Source organism: Neoarius graeffei, chromosome 22 (assembly GCF_027579695.1).
Source record: "Neoarius graeffei isolate fNeoGra1 chromosome 22, fNeoGra1.pri, whole genome shotgun sequence".
Classification (NCBI taxonomy): domain Eukaryota; kingdom Metazoa; phylum Chordata; class Actinopteri; order Siluriformes; family Ariidae; genus Neoarius; species Neoarius graeffei.
Window position 1 is genome coordinate 56,326,611 of NC_083590.1, and position 19,995 is coordinate 56,346,605.

The window sequence follows — 19,995 nt, forward strand, 5'->3', positions numbered from 1 at the left end:
ACCTTTTTCAGCCCACCATTAAGTTTGACCGTCAGCCGGAATATCTGGACTCAACGGGTGGCACGTTACATCCATACCAGCTGGAAGGGCTGAACTGGCTGCGTTTCTCCTGGGCTCAGGGTACCGACACCATCCTGGCTGACGAGATGGGCTTGGGAAAGACTGTGCAGACTGCAGTCTTCCTTTACTCCCTCTACAAAGAGGTGTGTATCGTGAGGGGTTGCCATTTTGAATCAAGAACCTATAAATGGATGTACAAACGTAATCAACATGGATGGCCATTCTGGATGTAGATTGGTCTAGAAAAAGATACGCCTGCCATCTGTTGGCTCAAGTGCAGAATGCAAGCATTTGTTCTGGTTAATCAGAACACACACACACACACACACCTCCATCCAGTACCTCAAGGTACAGTAAATGCATGTCCTTTTTTATTTTTATTTTTTTCCCCCTCCTCCACTGGCCTAAAAGAACAAGTCCAGCAAGACGATGGTTGAATCCACAGGGGTACTTTTTGTAAAACTAGGTGGTGATCTGTGAATAAGTACAGTCTTATTTAGAGTTGCAGTATATTATCTCACTACTTGGAACATGTATGAAGTAATTCAATGGGCGAAAGCATTACGACTTGGGTGTTTTCATTTATAAAGGCTGTCTATCAAAAGACAAGCTCTAATTACAAATAAATATGATGGTCAGGATTTCACTGGTATGCATTTTTATTTTTTTTAGGGTCACTCAAAAGGACCGTTTTTGGTCAGTGCCCCCCTCTCTACCATTATTAACTGGGAGAGGGAGTTTGAGATGTGGGCTCCTGACATGTACGTGGTCACCTATGTAGGTGACAAGGACAGCAGAGCCGTCATCCGAGAGAACGAGTTCTCGTTTGATGACAACGCTATCCGCGGAGGCAAAAAGGCTTCCAGGATGAAGGTAGGTTCAGGATCAGTTATTTAATAAGCGCTGCAATGTTAGTTTTAGCTTTGGATCCTTTTTTGTAGGGGGGTTGGTCATAAACTTTCTGATAAAAAGCAAGATGAACATGTGCTTAGCCCTTCTGTTAAAATTCTGAATATGACCACATTTGTGTACAATGATCAGCAGGATTTTTTTTGGAAATACAGTGGTGCTTGAAAGTTTGTGAACCCTTTAGAATTTTCTAGATTTCTGTATAAATATGACCAAAAACATCAGATTTTCACACAAGTCCTAAAAGTAAATAAAGAGAACACAAACACATGAGACAAAAATATTATACTTGGTCATTTATTTATTGAGGAAAATGATCCAATATTACATATCTGTGAGTGGCGAAAGTATGTGAACCTTTGCTGTCAGTATCTGGTGTGACCCCCTTGTGCAGCAATAACTGCAACTAAACATTTGTGGTAACTGTTGATCAGTCCTGCACACCGGCTTGGAGGAATTTTAGCCCGTTCCTCCGTACAGAACAGCTTCAACTCTGGGATGTTGGTGGGTTTCCTCACATGAACTGCTCGCTTCAGGTCCTTCCACAACATTTCCATTGGATTAAGGTCAGGATTTTGACTTGGCCATTCCAAAACATTAACTTTATTCTTCTTTAACCATTCTTTGGTAGAACGACTTGTGTGCTTAGGGTCGTTGTCTTGCTGCATGACCCACCTTCTCTTGAGATTCAGTTCATGGACAAATGTCCTGACATTTTCCTTTAGAATTCACTGGTATAATTCAGAATTGATTGTTCCATCAATGATGGCAAGCCGTCCTGGCCCAGCTGCAGCAAAACAGGCCCAAACCATGATACTACCACCACCATGTTTCACAGATGGGATAAGGTTCTTATGCTGGAATGCAGTGTTTTCCTTTCTCCAAGCATAACGCTTCTCATTTAAACCAGTGTCGTATTTTGGTCTCATCAGTCCACAAAACATTTTTCCAGTAGCCTTCTGGCTTGTCCACATGATCTTTAGCAAACTGCAGACGAGCAGCAATGTTCTTTTTGGAGAGCAGTGGCTTTCTCCTTGCAGCCCTGCCATGCACACCATTTGTTGTTCAGTGTTCTCCTGATGGTGGACTCATGAACATTAACATTAGCCAATGTGAGAGAGGCCTTCAGTTGCTCACAAGTTACCCTTGTGACCTCGCCAACTATTACACGCCTTGCTCTTGGTGATCTTTGTTGTTCCTCCATTTGTACACAATCTGTCTGACTGTGGATTGGTGGAGTCCAAACTCTTTAGAGATGGTTTTGTAACCTTTTCCAGCCTGATGAGAATCATCAATGCTTTTTCTGAGGTCCTCAGAAATCTTCTTTGGTCGTGCCATGATGCACTTCCACAAACGTGTTGTGAAGATCAGACTTTGATAGATCCCTGTTCTTTAAATAAAACAGGGTGCCCACTCACACCTGATTGTCATCCCACTGACTGAAAACACCTGACTCTAATTTCACCTTCAAATTAACTGCTAATCCTAGAGGTTCACATACTTTTGCCACTCACAGATATGTAATATTGGATCATTTTCCTCAATAAATAAATGACCAAGTATAATATTTTTGTCTCATTTGTTTAACTGGGTTCTCTTTATCTACTTTTAGGACTTGTGTGAAAATCTGATGATGTTTTAGGTCATATTTATGCAGAAATATAGAAAATTCTAAAGGGTTCACAAACTTTCAAGCACCACTGTATTTATGCTTTTGGTTCTAAGGTCTATGCCTTTAGGTTAAGAGTGTGAGTGAGTTAATTGTTAGATCACGCTGTTTTTAAAAAGATCAACAGTCTGGTGCCAACTATATCGTACTCCGTGGGCGTCACGTGACTTTATTTTGCTCGTTCCTTCACACAGAAAGAGGCTGCAGTGAAGTTTCATGTCCTGCTGACTTCCTACGAGCTGATCACCATTGACATGGCCAGCCTGGGATCGATTGACTGGGCCTGTCTGGTGGTGGATGAGGCACATAGACTTAAAAATAACCAGTCCAAGGTGAGTCACAAGACAAACTGGAATAGTCAGTGACGGATGCCGTTGTTACCAAGGTTTACAGAAAATGTCGCCCAGTTTGAAATGCAGATAGGTGACCAAATTGAAGGGAAAAGCTGATTTGGTGAATGGAAGCATCCACAGTAGTTATGTTTTCTCCAGACAGCTGTCTTGCTTGATGGAGTTTAACATCCTCCCAGTCCTCTCATGCCTGGATAAAAGTGCTGAACGTGGCCATTTCAGCTTGAGAAGAAAAGATTTGAGTGAAGGTTAATCATGGCGGGTTTTATATACTTGTGTGCTAATTTCCCCACCACCACCAGAATGTGGTGTGTGGACACTCCCGCAGGGTGAAACGTGTACTGTGTGCACGCGTGTGTCTTTTAGTACCCCTTTTTAACCAACGGGGAATGGGTCCTTGAACCAGTTCTGTTCAGGATTCTCTGAACCTTGGTACCAGTTAGTGACCCGGCCCAGGTTTCCACCAGTTTTGAGCAGAACCGTTCTAATCAAGGATGCATCATGAACAGAGGGCGTTGCACAATTCACAGTGGGAGTAAACGGTAGTAGCAGGGGGCGTCGTGGCTCAGGTGGCTATGTCGCCATACCATAAATCCGGGGACCCGGGTTCGATTCCGACCCGAGGTCGTTTCCCGATCCCTCCCCATCTCTGTCTCCCACTTATTTCCTGTCCTGTCTTTACACTGTCCTATCCAATAAAGGTGAAAAAAGCCCAAAAAAATCTTTAAAAAAAAAAAAACGGTAGTAGCAAGATAGTGGTGCTCATTAGGGTGCATCAGTTGCCCCCTAAAAATGAAAATCTCCTCCGATCATGATGCATTTTTGTTTTTATGCTCCTTTTGGTAAGAAAACACACTGGGTGAAATATTTTGACAAAATTCAAAAGTTTAATGGCGGCACCAGGAGCTCAAAGTTATGGAAAAAGCTGCTATTTTATGACTTTTATGACAGTTTCGATCACTTTTCATGAAACATTATGGCACCTTATAGAGTATACCAAATATCTTAGACACATTTTTAGTCCATATTCTAAATATATTATCAAGCACAGTTTGAGTTTTAGCTGTTCATTGAATCATTGTTCAACTAAAACAATACAAATGTATTATGAATCGCATTAATGCTTCTCAATCCCTTGCAAAGGTTCTTAACATGATCTCTGGCTCACAGGAAATCAATAAATGGAGTCCAACATTGTGACTCAAACCTTACACGAAAACATTAAGCGTTTTTTGGCAAAAAAATGAACCTCATGGTGCCACCATTAGACTTTTGAATACGGTCAAAACATTTTACAGGATGTCTTTGTTGGTGAAAAGGAACACCCAAACAAAAATGCATCAGATTTTATGAAAGTGACGGCAACTGATGCAGCCTAATGCTCATTGATTTTACCTCTGAGCTTTTTATATATATTACACACACTCCTTCCCTGAAGATGCATCCTTTTCTGTTCTCAATTACTGTGCTCTGCTTCCTCTCCAAACTAATGACCCGCCCTCCCTCTGTCACGCTTCGTGCTGGAAAAACCAGTTATTTTTTGGTTCTAGCTGGGAACCAGCATTTCAGGTTCTGAACAAATTTTACGTTTATTCAAAATGCTCTGAACGGTTCAAAATTTGGTGCATGAATCAGAACTGTTCCCTGTTAGTTGAAAAGAGGTATCGGAGGTGCCATCATGTAAACCACGCAGGGATTTACTGAATTACAGCATCGACGAGCTGAAAAACATTGCGAGTTCCATATCTTGCTGTAAGAATAATGAATAGAGGATGACAAAACAGCAGCATGTACAGTGCTGGGTGGGAAAAGGAAATCTTGTGTGATGTTGTTAATTATAAAGTAAATGACTCCTCATTGAAAGGTGTGGGTTTTTTTTTTTTTTTTAATGTTTCTCCAGTGTGCAACATTATGGGGGTGGTGTAACACACTTGAAGGGAAGCGTTCTCCTCCTACTCCTGTATGCATGAGTTCCCCGACACCCATGTTTGGTTCGCGTCACTGTAATTGAAGGAGAGTTATGCTGCCACCCCACCTCCCTGAGAGCACAAAGCTAATTTTGCGTTCTTGAGCTCCCGGCCACGGCTGGCTGTGGAATCTTTGGGATTTGGCCCGGTGATCTCTGGGTGATGGAGTAAACGCTGAAATCCTTGAAGTGTTTATCCTGTCTGTATTCCAGTGCTTGTATTGAAGCACTTCAGTATAGCTAGTGTTTAAATTCAGTTCTCTGTCACTGACTGACTAACTGAGGTTTAATTTTTATATTTGCCTACACCGTGTTCACTTTGGAGAAAAAGGAAGTAAAGAGTGTGATCCTGCAGGATGTACAGCCTCACACTTTAACATTTCGAACCCTGTGTGTGAGAGTGTAGAGGAAGACTGGGGAGGCAGGTGACATTTCAGCTACGCCCCAGCCTTGGGTTTGTGCAGTTTCAAAAACTCAACAGAACCGAACACCTCCACAGAAAAAGGGTTCGTCATAGACTCCCAACATTCAGTCCTGTTCATAGTGTGTGTTGAGAGCACGAGCGAGAGCTCCACCAGCTCGTGCACACTCGCACGGATTACAGGATTCACTGAAAGCACAGAGACCCATAAGTAGCTTGGCGGTAATGAATCACAGGTGAGAATCGTCAGGCTTTGCCACACCCCCATTATCGTAGTAATGTATTTATGCTGACACAATCACTGCGTTTACATGCACATAGAGAAAATCGAATTTCTGCCGTAGCTCGACTGAAATTGAAGTTCTAAATGCCATGGAAACACCTTAGCTCGGCTGAAATCGAACCGAACTGGATTTCTCGTAATCGAGCTACGCGACCTAGATTATGCGATTGTAGCCGAGCTACTTGGTGCATGTAAACCCTATCGAGCTACGTAGTCGAGCTACTTACTTCAGCACTGCCCCTTCCGGAAGTGACAAGACCACAAGCGGAAAACACAACAGCCTCGGTCGGCATGACAACAGTAGTAGTAGCGAGCAGCAGAAGAGGTCAGGAGGAACAAGGAGAACGAACAAACACGGAACTGATAACTTTTATACTCTTGAATAGCTCTTCTTCATGACGACAACAACCGGAAGTGTACCAACACGATGGGGCATGTAGCGCCACCTGTGGCTCGGGTGCACAATGTACCTCACACAATAGCTTGATTTCCTTGTGTGCATGTAGGATTGGATTTCTAATACCCCTTTTCCACCAAATCAGTTCCAGGGCTGGTTCGGGGCCAGTGCTGGTTCACAACTCGTTCAACTTGCGAGCCAGCTGAGAACCAGCTTGCTTTTCCATCGCTCGCGGTGCTAAGAGAAGACATGTCATTACGTCGCTGTATACGTCAGTTACGTCGCTATGTTTGCATAAACCTTGGCGCGAATATCGAAGCAAAAACAACGCGGAAGAAGCAGCAGCAACAACAATAATAATAATAATGGATGACTTCGCGTTTGTACAGCTGCTGCTTCTTGTCGCTTAAAAATGGCACCCTCTTGCGGTCTTATTGTTATCGGTCTTAACAACTCCGCCCCCCTGCTGACGTAAGCGGTTCTTTCCTCTGGCCCAGCAGAGAGTTGGTGCTAGCCTGGAACCGGTTTTTCTGGCCCCAGAGCCAGTTCTTTGTCAGTGGAAACAGAAAACTCGGTTCCAAACTAAGCACTGGCCCCGAACCAGCCCTGGAACTGCTTTGGTGGAAAAGGGGCATCTGGCACGCCTGCTGGGACCCTTAGCTTGATTACCGACAGCAGCTCGATTTGGATGTGCATGTAAACGCACTGTCATGATCAGTTTTCTGTAAATTTATTACACAGTAATGTGAGATCACTGTATGAAGCAAACATGATAAACTATTAGTGTTCATTTATACCTGCTGCTCATTGTAGGAGCTGTAGGCGGAGCCAGGGAGGGGCTTGGTGGTGCTGTCGCCATCAATGTCTAAAGGCCCCAAGGAACTTCTGTGGTTTATTGAGCATTTTGAATCTGAGTACTAGAAGTTACTATTTGGAAAATGAGTCTGCTCTAAAAACAGAAACGCAGGTGAACTGATTCAGCCAGTGGGCACAGCATGTAGTGAACTTCTTTTGGCTGTAATTTCATGTCCTGTTTTTTCCAGAGTCCCCTCCCCTCCCCCCAGATGCTGATGAATTCTGTGGTTGAGGCAGCCATTCTGACTCCTTATAGTGGTCTGTGGGGCTCATTCACCCAGCATTAGGTCTGCGGCGTGGAACACTGGTTCATTAGCGGCGGTGTTGGTGACTGACAGCATGAGTTTGTGATCTGAGGCTGAAATGTGCACAAACCTCTGTGTCTGCTGCAGCTCGTGTGCGAGCCCTGGCTGCGGCCTAACTGTATGACACTTTATATTCGGAGGGGTTTACATCAGCTGGCTTTGGGAAACTTGCATTTCTGTCCTGAGAGCTGAGTCTCACCTTGTGTTTAACACCGAATGGGTGTGTGTTGGGGTGTATCATCCATTTCTGTCCTTAGCTGCTTTTTAAAGATTTTATCGTTTACGCTTCACACTTGCTTTGAACTAGTCTGGTTAACACCAGACCATATCACAAGTGAAATATGGTCTGGAATCCGCCTGTTGAATTTCTCGTAGGGGAGGTGTGGTTTACAATTGTCAACGGCCGTTTATTGGACGTTGCGAATGTCTATCATTTGGCGTATACGTAGCCCATGGCCAATCATGGCAGTTGTACCCGGTGACGACGTTGGCGCGACGAAGAGGTGAAGAAAAGAATGAAAGAGAAGGCAAAACAAAAATAGGAAAACAATGGCACCGAACGATTACTGCCGTTTGTGCAAGACAAATATGAGAGAAGCTGGTTTGGTTCGTATCGCTCGCCGCCATGTTAAATGTGATCCGTAAACAGTCCCAAATAAACTGCAAGCTTCGGTTTGTTGAGTAGTACGCGTCACCGTCTTTCCACCCCTCCCCACTCTCTGATTGGCTCCCTAACTCACGCGAGCCTTTAGACCATAGTTTCCATGCTGTCTTTTCAGATCGGAACGATTGTGCAAAGCAGTATGGGATTTCCCAGGCTAGCTTTGAACAGTATTACTTTTAAATTTCATTATCCCCACCTAAGAAACTTCGTTTTGTCAGACTGTTTCAGTGCGCGCACACTCCTCCCCACCATTCAGTGTTCGCCTCGTAGTTAGCTAGTGTGTGGACTGCATGCCATGTTTAGCCATGATTCCCCCCCACCACCCCCTGGCTTTGTGCTGCAAAGACCTGTTAAAGCAGAAGTATAATTCTGCCTTTACTGTTGCCTAGCAAAGGCTGTTCAACTGGCTGTGTTTTTATTCGGAACGATCATTAAAGCGACCTCTGTCTGTTTTGAAACCTTGAGTAAAGACTTCAGTAAAAGGGTTGGAAATTGTACACAAGTGCATGTGCGTTTAAGGAAAACAGACGAATTGGCTGCTTTTCCGTTGTAGGTCCGTGTGGTTCCAAGCAAGGCAAGGAACAGTTTGTGGTATTCCTATCCAAGTCTGGTTAAAACGGTGCACGATGGTGGAGCCAATTAACATCTGGGACACCAGCAAACTTGAGAGCATTTAAAGGAAGTAAAGAGTTGGAAAATATTTGCTAGGCTAGCAGCAATGTTTTTCTTTAGATTTTAATGTGAATGATGCTTATCAGACTTATTCATCTGGGGGAGTGGTTCTAATGAGTGCTGCTCAGTTAAGTTTATTTGTATAGCGCTTTTAATAGACATTGTCGCAAAGCAGCTTGTATACGAAAGTATGTCCCTTTACACACTCATCCAGAAGGGTAATTTTGCACAAGGCCATCTGTCTGCAGCAGGAGGAAAAAAAAAAGCACGTCTGGAAAAATCCCAAGGGAGTCTGGAGCCAGATTCGTGACGTCACCTGCTTAAGCGCCAGCAGGCTGCACGAGCTTTGCACGGTTTCAGTGCACAGCCTGTGTACACCAAGCGCTCCCATTTCTCTCTCATTGTCCGGTCTTTTGGGAAGCGATGAGTGCTAATCCCATCGTGATTGGTGTTGCTACACCCTCCTATGATACATCTGTTAACCATTTTAATAATTACGTGATAACATTGAAGAAATTTGCGGAAAAGCACCAGGTCGTTTTCTCGTAAACAAACCAGCGCTGACGTAGGATTCAGAGGGAAGCGTCCCGCACGCGACGTCACGAAAATCAGTGTTTCCCAGGAAATCCACATGCCAAGTTTTTTCAGAGGCGGACCAATTCGCCTCAAAATAGCTTGATTTCAACTGAATTTTTCTGGTATTGCACAAAATGTGACAGATATTTGACCAAAGTTTAATATAAAATGGGAGAATTACATTGATCTTGTTCCTGAATTTACCCGTGATATGCACTTTAAACATGAGCTAATTTTATCCCCAATGAGCAAGCCTGTGGTGACCAGTGTGCCCATCGCTGTTCAAGAAGTACACAAGAATGGGATAAGTAAGGTGACTCTGTGGCAGAAGGTAGCGTTGATGCCGTGTGTGAGGGATGGGCCTGGCACTCCATACAGGCATATTATCTTTTTGGGAAAAGTTGTTCCTATCTCCAGGACAGTTCCAGAGACTTGCACAACCTATACCAAGGCACACTGAAGCTGTTCTGGTGGCCTGTGCGGTCCAAACGCCTTCCTGAGACACTTCTTTAATTTGTCACCTTGTCTGTGTATATAAAATGTGTTCTTAGTAGTAATAAAACAGGATAATAATTAACTGGTTGTATAATTAAATGCTATCTTGGCCTTGGAACTGACCTGTAGACTGCTTGAATAAATGAGCGTGCATTTGTATTCTAATGCTGTGACTCTTGCAGTTTTTCCGAGTGCTGAATAATTACCCCCTTCAGCACAAACTGCTGCTTACGGGAACTCCTCTCCAAAACAACCTGGAGGAGCTCTTCCACCTGCTCAACTTCCTCACGCCAGAGAGATTTAGGTAGGTGTGTGTGTGTGTGAGAGAGAGAAGACCATTTTTCCTCTTTTTTTAAAAACATTTTATCATCCATCACACACATCTGATTTGTTCCATGTCTCCTGTAGCAACCTGGAGGGCTTCCTGGAAGAATTTGCTGATATTGCTAAAGAAGACCAGATAAAGAAACTCCATGACATGCTGGGACCACACATGCTCCGAAGACTCAAAGCTGACGTGTTCAAGCACATGCCTTCCAAGACTGAGCTCATTGTCCGAGTAGAACTCAGTCCCATGCAGAAGTAAGGGGGGAATCGGAGCAGTTGGGATGGAAAAGTAGTTTTATTCAGAGATTAGGTTTCATCTTTTACCTGGCTCTTATCTTTCAGTGTCTTAAAGAAGCCTTCTTAAGGACAGTCTTTATACTTTGTAGGAAATATTATAAGTTCATTCTTACCCGCAACTTTGAGGCCCTGAACACACGAGGAGGTGGAAATCAAGTGTCCTTGCTTAATGTGGTAATGGACCTAAAGAAATGTTGCAATCACCCCTACCTCTTCCCCGTAGCTGCTATGGTAAGCCATTTTCAGATGCGTACAGCTGGACAATGTAATTGGTTAAATCGCTGTATTCAGACCTGCAAACCTTTGTGCGTTTTAAGTCGGAATTCCACCTAGTTTAAAACTTGAGAATGCGCTGATGAATAATCACTCAAAAATATGGAATGATTAACTGACCCCTGCTCCCCTGTACATTCCCTTTCTCACGTTTTAGACCAGGTTACTAAGCATGATTTTACATTCTGAATGATGGCTCACCCTGAAGGGAAATGAGTGTTTGTTTGTTAATGTACAGCGAAGTATGAATTTGTTTGACCTCATTAACATTTAGGCCCCGGTCACACCGCCCGAACTTTGCTGGAGCGTTCCTGGAGCGGTGAAAAAAAATTCATCACCACTCGTAACCGTTCACCACCGTTTAACAAAAGTTGGCCCCCGTTAAAGCAACGCCGTATACGCTCGGCCACCGCTGATGTTTCTCGAGGGGCCCTCCTACCGCTCCGAAAGTTTTGAGCTGCACAAAATATTGCGAGCGGTGAGGAGGGGGCAATTTTCCGCCCCGGCAAAGTTCACCCCCGCTCCACCAACGCCCAGTCAAAGTTTGGCACCGCTAGACGCAAGTTCGTGGACGCTTGGGTCCGCTAGGCCAACGCAGAAATCTTGAACGCTGGACCACCGCTGCTTCGCCAGCGTTGCCCGGGCGGCGATTAAACGTTGCACAAACTTCGGTGGAGCGGTTGTAAGCGTTTTACGAGCGGACACGGGGTTGCTGGAACGGTGTTGAAGCAGCTATCCATGGCGGCGATGAACTTTGGTTTGGCGTTGGTATAGAGGTGTTGGAGCGGGACCAGAATTTGGCTATAAATACGGGGAGAAATGGACCAGGAGCTCATTTGGAATCGAGCTGCCGTTGAGTTCAGACCTCATCTATATCGAATTTGCTCAGTTACAGTAAAACTGTATCACCATGGATGCTGAGAGACTTGCTATGATTGGTGCTAAACCAACTTTATACCCCCGCCGAGCCAAAGCCCGCATGCGCAGAACGCCGCTAAACCAACGCTCGCGTCACCGCTAAACCAACGCTCGCTACCGCTAAAGCAACGCCGGCTTCAGCGGTGCACCGCTAAGCCAACGCCCGTGTTTTCGATTTTTTTTTTTTCTCCCATTTTGTGCGCAGTGACGAGCGTTGTTGAAATTCGGCCCCCCCTCCCTACCGTTCAAGGAACGCTCCAGCAAAGTTCAGGCTGTGTGACCGGGGCCTTGGTCCATTGTGGTCGAAAGTATTTGTATACAGAGTTGATGGAGCTGCCACTTGTCTCTTTTACATAAGATGCAGACACTAGGATCACCATTTTATTTATTGCTGTACGTCTTTGGGCTCGGAATAGGACGAAAGTACACGTAAACTCTCTGTATGCACACACTTCTGTTTGTCCCATGGACCGGTGATTAAAATAAGCAGTATTCTTTCAAGGGTGAGCAGGTCTGAATACAAGTGTAGAATTTAGGACTGTTAACTGGTTCTAAACTGATTCCTGATGGGTTGAAACAGGAAGCGCCCAAGATGCCGAATGGGATGTATGATGGCAGTGCCCTCACAAAGTCTTCTGGGAAACTGCTGTTGCTTCAGAAAATGCTTCGCAAGCTGAAGGAAGGAGGGCATAGAGTGCTCATCTTCTCTCAGGTACCCTGTATAAGCATTCACAAGCCAAGTTCTATCCATATGACCGAGTTCCTCTATATTCCCCTATACAGACGTCCTCGTCTTTAAATACGCAAGGTTAAAAGGGGCATGAAGTATAGATGAAATATTACACAGGTCATTATTGCACTTGAGGATAAAACAATTTTCCAGTTCACTGCCAACATGCACGATTTGGGCGTAGCAGCTACGGATTTGAAGCACAATAGACCCCTTCGCATGTTTGTAATCAAACCGACCGTTGCCAGGATGCGCGCGCAGCCTGGACTCAATGGCGCCGCCCATAGACCGGCATTATGAGCTGTCAGGTTATGCAAAACAATTGTCGTTACAAGATCGAGAATGCTACATAAATAAGTTAACTCTAACAAGTGGACATCGCCTACCGGATCCGCATTTAATTAAAGAGTGGACGGACGATGTTAGTAAGTTCCCTGGTATACAATGGCCAGATATATACTCGTACACTAAACAGCAATTAGCAGGAGGTGATGGCATGAAAGGAATGATGGTGTAAAGAGTGCAGCTAAGAGAAATCAGAGCTGCGTAAAAAGCGAGAAATGAAACTGAACGGGGCGGGAGCTCGGGTAGAGCAGTCAGCGTAAGTTGGCATTTAGAGTGAGGGCACACAATTTTACCTTTCCATCCTTGCTTTAAAACTGTGATTTTCGGCAAACACAAATAATGACGGCACAAAATCTGGACTGCTTGAGTCAAGCGAGACCTCTCCTACAAACAAAACTGCACGCAAAGCTAAGCTAACATGCTAACAATATTCATTACATTGTGTAACTATGACCAGCTAATCAGACAAACGCTACCAAAGTATTTTGTTACATCAATAAACGAAGACTAGAAAGAATAAAAAAGAAAGATTTAATAAATAGCCTGATCTTACCTGTGATGAAGTGGCGCCGCAAACCCGCACATTTTTGATGGTGCTTTCATCCCAGTCTACACGTTTGATGGCTTGTAGCCATAGACGTCGGCGATTTTTTTGGAATGGGAGAGATCCTGCTGGAATTCTGTACATTTTAACCCCATCACTGCTACGATTCTGACACCCGACAACACAACAACTAGGCATTTCTTCCAAATATTTCTTCTCGTCTCTACCGTCGCGGAGTCTTTTTTTGGGTCCAGGCTGCGCGCGCAATTTCCTCTTGCGTATGAATGATGTTTACTGTGAAGGGGTCTATTACGGTGCTAGGCGTAGACCTGAATTTTTTTTTTTTTTTTTTCCTCCCCCAACCAGTTATGCCTGTGTATTGATTGATTGAATTGACGCATTTTAGGCATTCAGACTGTTCCACGTGTCCTTGTTCGCATGAATTTGGATAATTCCAGGAGTTTCCATATCCTTGTGTTAGCTGCGCTGTGATTGGCTGTGAGGTGACCTGATTGGCTGAGAGCATGAATCACAGTGCGTGTTAAATGCAGTGCTCAGAAATGCACAGTAGTGATGCATAGTCATCTTCCTGGAAGCAAACGGTCTCCACCAGTTGTTTCAGAACTGAAACTTTTTTCAATTTCTCTCTCAAACTAGTGTCAGGTTTGAAATGAGTCCTACAACAGAAGTATGCTGGAGAAAACAAAGTCTGCTATGTGCAACAAATTATCTAAGTAACTTCATGTTCAATTTAATGAAATGTATGGATGGGTACCTTTTCAGTATTTACTGACTTGAAGTCCAGTATTAGACTGGTGCCCAGTTCAGGAAGTAAAGACGGTATTAATCTAAACAAAGACCTTGTACATAAATCTTTTGCCTTTGGCTCTTGTTGCTGATCATGATAAAACTACTGAAACGCTGGATTACAGTACAAGCTCCGTTACCTGAGCATCCTCTTAGCTAGCCAAACTTTTACCCCCAGAGAGTTTGGATAGTTGAGCTTGTATTGTAAACCTGCATTTATTTTCCTCAAAATGGCCTCGATTTGCATCTGAGATTCCCTGAAATTTGGTTTCTGGGGGCCTCTTGGGCCCCAGACCCCCAGCCTAATAGGAGCCTTGCTGTACTTAGAGATGCTACTCTCATTTATGAATGTTAGTGTCTCTGGTATGAGGGGGAAATGGCTTATTCATGTGTTCCTTGCTGTAGATGACTAAAATGTTGGACCTGCTGGAAGACTTCCTGGAGAATGAAGGCTACAAGTATGAACGTATTGATGGAGGGATCACTGGGGCAATGAGACAGGAAGCTATTGACCGCTTCAATGGTAAATATTTATTTATAGATTATATCATATTAACATTAGGCATAGTAATGGCTCTTAATATTACTCTAATGAACGGTTATTCCACGAAATCGAGGCGTGTAGCACAGAGATTGTGTGGAATAACTTGTTTTTTTTTTTTCTCTCCACATTCACTGGATTTTGAGAAATGGCGCTGCCTTTTTGCAAATTTGATAGATAAAAACTTATCCAACAATCGTTTCTGCTCAGAATGTAAACAAACTGGCGAAATGACAGGAGCAATTTCTGAAAAATGCGATAATTCTTGAAAAAATAAAAAGCTACGTTCTTACCATCAAATACTTTTTGCATATTTTTGTTGCTGGGGGGGGTTAGAGTAGAGTTTATTTCGTCCTCGTTTGGTTCAGCAACACGCACTGCCATTTTTGTTTTCTCTTCTCATGGTATAGACCCCTTGCACGGACATCGCATATACATTAGCAACCATCACTACCCTAGACCTGGGGGGACAAGCAAACTTTGTTCACATACTGAAGCCAAGCAGAGATGTCCAGCATCTGTTGCTGTTGTCTGAAGAAAACTACAGCTAAAAAAAAGCTCTACTACTGGATTACTTGGATAATCTTAATCAGAAAGAAGCGAAGGATGTACATGGAAATTAGTTTATTAGCGGTTCTGATCTGTGCAAAATTCCTCGAAACAACTGGAGTGATGGTGCAGATTTGTGGCCTAGCATTCGCTACATGTTGGAATATACCTTCTTTTTCCTGAAGAGTCCTGACATGGAAGAAGAGTGGGTTTTTTTTTTTTTTTTTTTAAATAATAAACTACAAAAGCAAGAAAACCTTTGTGTTTTTCCCAACATCAGCTTTTGGGAACAGAATGTTGTGAAAGCCAAAGCATTTACTCTCAAAGGACTCTGACCTGAACTGTGGGCTAGAGCTTGTTCCCACCCCTCCATGTCTCAACAACCCCAAGGACATGTAGTTAGAGATGCTTACACTCCCTTTATACAGTGATGCTTATTATTGTTAAAACAAGATCTGAAGTGTTCTTTGTAAAATAACATCTTGCTCTGGACTTTCAAACAATTAAAATAAGAGTCACCAGAGAGTCCAGCTTCATGCCGACCACAGAGCCAGCCTGCCTGATCAGTTTGTCCAGCCTGGATGTGTCCTCCTTGGATGTGCTGCCCCCCCCCCCCCCCCCAGCACACCACGGTGTAAAACGGGACACTGGCGACCACAGACTGATAGAACATCCACAGGAGTTTCCTGCAGATGTTAAAGGACCGCAGCCTCCTCAGGAAGTACAGCCTGCTCTGTCCCTTCCTGTACAGGTGTTTGGTGTTGCAAGTCCAGTCCAGCTCCACTGGACTCTAATTTCCTCTACTTGATGGGGGATGGCATTAATTCCAACAATTTACATTTTTCTGTGTTTTACGAAGCTGGAATGTTCGGCTGTTAAACAGAGTTTTGTCATATCTGTGAATTGTTTTTGGCTGTAAAGTAGAAGGCTGACTGAACATCCAAGAGGAGTGATATGTCGGGTTTTATTCCATAAAATTAGCAAACTTCAGCACTAAATGTGCCTCATTGTCTAAAGAAGGCTTAACTGTTCTTGTTTATCCCTCAGCTCCTGGTGCTGTTCAGTTTGCTTTCCTTCTGTCTACTAGAGCTGGAGGCTTGGGTATCAACCTTGCCACAGCTGACACGGTGGTCATCTACGACTCCGACTGGAACCCTCACAATGACATTCAGGCAGGTTAATTTGTGATGTCCGCCTTCTCAGTGTACACACCTAAACAGTATTTTGGTTTTCTGTTAACTTGATTTTTTTTTCTCCTCTTCCCTTTCATGTAGGCCTTTAGCAGAGCTCACCGAATTGGTCAGAACAAAAAGGTCATGATCTACAGATTTGTCACCAAAGCCTCCGTTGAGGAACGAATTACTCAGGTATTGCCTGTTTCCAGGATTTTACCCATCCTTTATTTTTAACTGGATGGGGTGTGTCTGTCCATCTTATCTATCAATGTTAAATGTAGGTGGCTAAGAAGAAGATGATGCTGACCCACCTGGTGGTCAGACCTGGCTTGGGCTCCAAAACGGGCTCCATGTCTAAGCAAGAGCTGGATGACATTCTCAAATTCGGTACAGAGCAGCTGTTCAAGGATGATGGAGAAGGTGATTGCTTCATATTGCCTTGTGACATTCTAACCTTTTTTTTGTTTGGCCTTAATTTGTAAGGATGAGCAGGATATTTTTAACTGCTTTTTGATCAAATCTGTGGCTCACCGAGTTGGCCATGTTCTATAAAAATAACTATATATATCTAAATACTGACTGCACTTTATTAGGAGAGAATAAGGAGGAGGACAGCAGTGTGATTCACTATGATGATAAGGCCATAGACCGGCTGCTGGACCGGAACCAGGATGCTACAGACGACACAGAGCTTCAGAGTATGAACGAGTATCTCAGTTCCTTCAAAGTGGCTCAGTATGTAGTCAAGGATGAGGAAGATGAGGTGAGTGTGTATCAGATATTTCATAATAATAATAAGTTAAATTTATATAGCGCCTTTCAAAAAACCCAAGGACGCTTTACAATTATAGACAAGGAAAGGGAAATATATATATATATATATATATATATATATATATATATATATATATATATATATATATATATATATATATATATATATATATATAAATAAAAATAAAAAGTCCACCAAGTAGGGGTCAGGATGTAATTCCCATGGTGTAGCAGCCACAGTCCCACCAAAAGGTGCACGAAAACAAGTCCCACATCTCCAGCCGTGACGCCGTCAGCAACATCGCTCGAACACCACGCCATGGATCCACACAGCAAGCAGAGAAGCTCCGCCATGCAGAGCGCTGGTGTGTCCCAGAGCACCTGCACAGCCGCTGCGACGCCACCGAGCAACATCGCTCGGAACATCACGCCAAGCGTTAAAGCGCAGGGCGCTGGACAACCATGATGTAAATTGAGCAACGAGCTCACTGCAGTCCACAGCTGGAAGCGCAGACATCACCCACAGCGAACCAAGGCCTGGAGGGAACCGACGCCCTAAACTGGGTCCGGAGCTACACCACAACCGGCGGACAAAACACTCAAACACCAAACTACACAAACACACAGGAAAGGAAAAAAAATAGAAAAAGAAATAAAATAAGAGCTCCGGTGAGAAGCGGCAGCCAGAACGCGCACGACGTACTCTCTAGGGATGGCGAAAACTAAAAAAAAATCTTGACCGACCACCGAGCCTCATTAGCCGGTTAAAGTCGGTTAACCTATGAGTTTAAACAGGGATGCAAACGGCGCGCCTTTTTCACGGCTCGTGCAGATCCGATTTTTTTTGGGGGGGGGGCGTTGGAGTGTCTGAATAATTTAATCAGAGTAAATTCTGTATTAAAATTACTACATAAGCAAATGCCGTTAGTCCATGAAAAAGTCGGCATCTGCGCCTTTAGTTTGTGTGGAGCGATCTGATCTGCAATAACATGCATTGTTGGCTACAGACCGAAACACTTTCAGAATGCACTGGCCAAGGCAGGACTAAACTCCATGGGCCTTCTAATAATAATTAAACAAAAACAGAATAGTAATTTGTAAGCTAAAAAGCCTGTGTCTACACTTTTTTCTTTTTCCCCCTTTTTCCTTTTGCTGAGTGGCAGCGGAAGGGCAGGACATGACTGAATGGGTGTTTCTGATTTGTCAGCTGTCGTCCTTACACCGCATGGCATGCCCCAAGCGTTTACAAACACAGAATTCCAGGTTCCCCGCTCCAAAATCGGCAGCTTCAAAACGATTTTTTTTTTTTTTTCCACCGACAACCCAAAAAAAATTAACCGGTTGACGTTGATTCGGTCGACCACCGGTCAAACGGTCATCGGTTAACATCCCTAGTACTCTCAACTGGAAATGAAAAAAAAGACTTTCATGACCACCTATGCTGTTGAGTAAAAGCTTGTTTGTGTTGGAGTGCCAGCTGATTTTTCTGTTTTTCCTATAACAGGAGGAGGAGGTGCAGAGAGAGATCATCAAGCAGGAGGAGAGTGTAGATCCAGATTATTGGGAGAAGTTGCTTAGGCACCACTATGAGCAGCAGCAGGAAGATTTGGCCCGCAACCTTGGCAAGGGCAAGCGCATCCGTAAACAAGTCAACTACAACGACGGGTCCCAGGAAGACCGAGGTATCCGACTGACCGTCTGGGTGCAAATTCACATAGGGTTTGAATCTAAAGTGCAACCTTTTTTTTTTGAATTAAGGAATTTGTGCGATCAGAAAACTTGCTAAATGAAGGCCGGACTTTAAATTCCGACGCATCAGCGGTACCACATATTGCAGTCATTTTGAAATGTTACTTTTGTCTGTATCTGTCCGTAACAGATTGGCAGGATGACCAGTCCGATGGCCAGTCAGACTACTCTGTTGCCTCAGAAGAAGGAGATGAGGACTTTGATGAGCGAGCAGAAGGTGAAATGCTTCACCTGTGGCAGAAAAGCTGTGAAAACAACAGATTTGCATGAACTTTTTGTCTGTGCTTATGTTTGTTTATATTTTATTTTTTCCAAATTAAGCAAACTCCCGTAGACCTAACAGAAAAGGGCTCCGAAATGACAAGGATAAGCCTTTGCCCCCCCTGCTGGCCAGAGTGGGCGGCAACATTGAGGTGAATTTATTCCAGCTGCTTTTTAAATGAATGTGTATGTAATCACTGGTAAATGAACCTTGCTGTATCAGTAGCAGCTTCTCCCCCATTTAACACGGCATTTTTGTTTTAGGTGTTGGGTTTCAATGCACGCCAACGGAAGGCTTTCTTAAATGCTGTAATGCGTTATGGCATGCCGCCCCAGGATGCTTTCACCACCCAGTGGCTGGTTAGAGACCTACGAGGGAAATCTGAGAAGGAGTTTAAGTACGCGTCAGCCTTGTGCATTGCTCCATGCATGATGCGCATCAGCAGTCTCTGGCTGTGCGTTGTGTAATCCTGATGCTGTTTTATCCTCACAGGGCATATGTGTCACTTTTTATGAGGCACTTGTGTGAGCCTGGTGCTGATGGTGCTGAAACCTTTGCTGATGGTGTGCCACGAGAAGGGTTGTCACGACAGCACGTTCTTACTCGAATTGGGGTGATGTCCTTGATCCGGAAGAAGGTGAAACCTTTTGAAGTGACTGTTAGATTTAATCATTCGTTTATGGTATAACTTTTTTTTTTTTTTTTTAATACATTAAAATTGGCAATGTTTGACAGCTTGTACAGTGTTTGTTCAGCTGATTTTGTAGCTCGTGCAGCTCATGGTTATGCTGATTGCTTCCAGGTGCAAGAATTTGAGCACGTGAACGGTCAGTGGTCCATGCCTTGGATGATGGAGCTGGAAGAAAATAAAGTTGTGGCTTCTGGCCATCCTGATTCTCCAGGGAAAACTCCTTCCACTGGCACTCCAGCTGACACACAGCCCAACACACCAATTCCAGGTTTGCTTCAAATTCAGTTTGTGTATAAGCAACTGCACATGTACTGAAGTGGAACAGCCATACATGCGGCACACTCTAAAGGCCTGCGGTCTGAGCACGTTTGTATTCAATTTGATAAGCAAG

General features: G+C 44.0%; 1 protein-coding gene across 3 annotated transcripts in view; it reads left to right on the forward strand.

The window, feature by feature from the left end:
* chd4a (chromodomain helicase DNA binding protein 4a) overlaps nucleotides 1-19,995 on the forward strand; it is a 64,820-nt gene that overhangs the window by 35,911 nt on the left and 8,914 nt on the right. For all 3 annotated transcript variants that reach the window (XM_060905002.1, XM_060905004.1, XM_060905003.1), the window contains exons 15-32: nucleotides 12-203; nucleotides 733-933; nucleotides 2,833-2,970; nucleotides 9,805-9,926; nucleotides 10,031-10,204; nucleotides 10,336-10,477; nucleotides 12,018-12,149; nucleotides 14,269-14,386; nucleotides 16,001-16,125; nucleotides 16,228-16,320; nucleotides 16,410-16,548; nucleotides 16,722-16,891; nucleotides 18,407-18,584; nucleotides 18,782-18,868; nucleotides 18,973-19,064; nucleotides 19,177-19,310; nucleotides 19,406-19,550; nucleotides 19,716-19,872. In XM_060905002.1, the coding sequence (XP_060760985.1) occupies nucleotides 12-203; nucleotides 733-933; nucleotides 2,833-2,970; nucleotides 9,805-9,926; nucleotides 10,031-10,204; nucleotides 10,336-10,477; nucleotides 12,018-12,149; nucleotides 14,269-14,386; nucleotides 16,001-16,125; nucleotides 16,228-16,320; nucleotides 16,410-16,548; nucleotides 16,722-16,891; nucleotides 18,407-18,584; nucleotides 18,782-18,868; nucleotides 18,973-19,064; nucleotides 19,177-19,310; nucleotides 19,406-19,550; nucleotides 19,716-19,872 (2,539 nt within the window). The remainder of the gene's footprint in view (nucleotides 1-11; nucleotides 204-732; nucleotides 934-2,832; nucleotides 2,971-9,804; nucleotides 9,927-10,030; nucleotides 10,205-10,335; nucleotides 10,478-12,017; nucleotides 12,150-14,268; nucleotides 14,387-16,000; nucleotides 16,126-16,227; nucleotides 16,321-16,409; nucleotides 16,549-16,721; nucleotides 16,892-18,406; nucleotides 18,585-18,781; nucleotides 18,869-18,972; nucleotides 19,065-19,176; nucleotides 19,311-19,405; nucleotides 19,551-19,715; nucleotides 19,873-19,995) is intronic.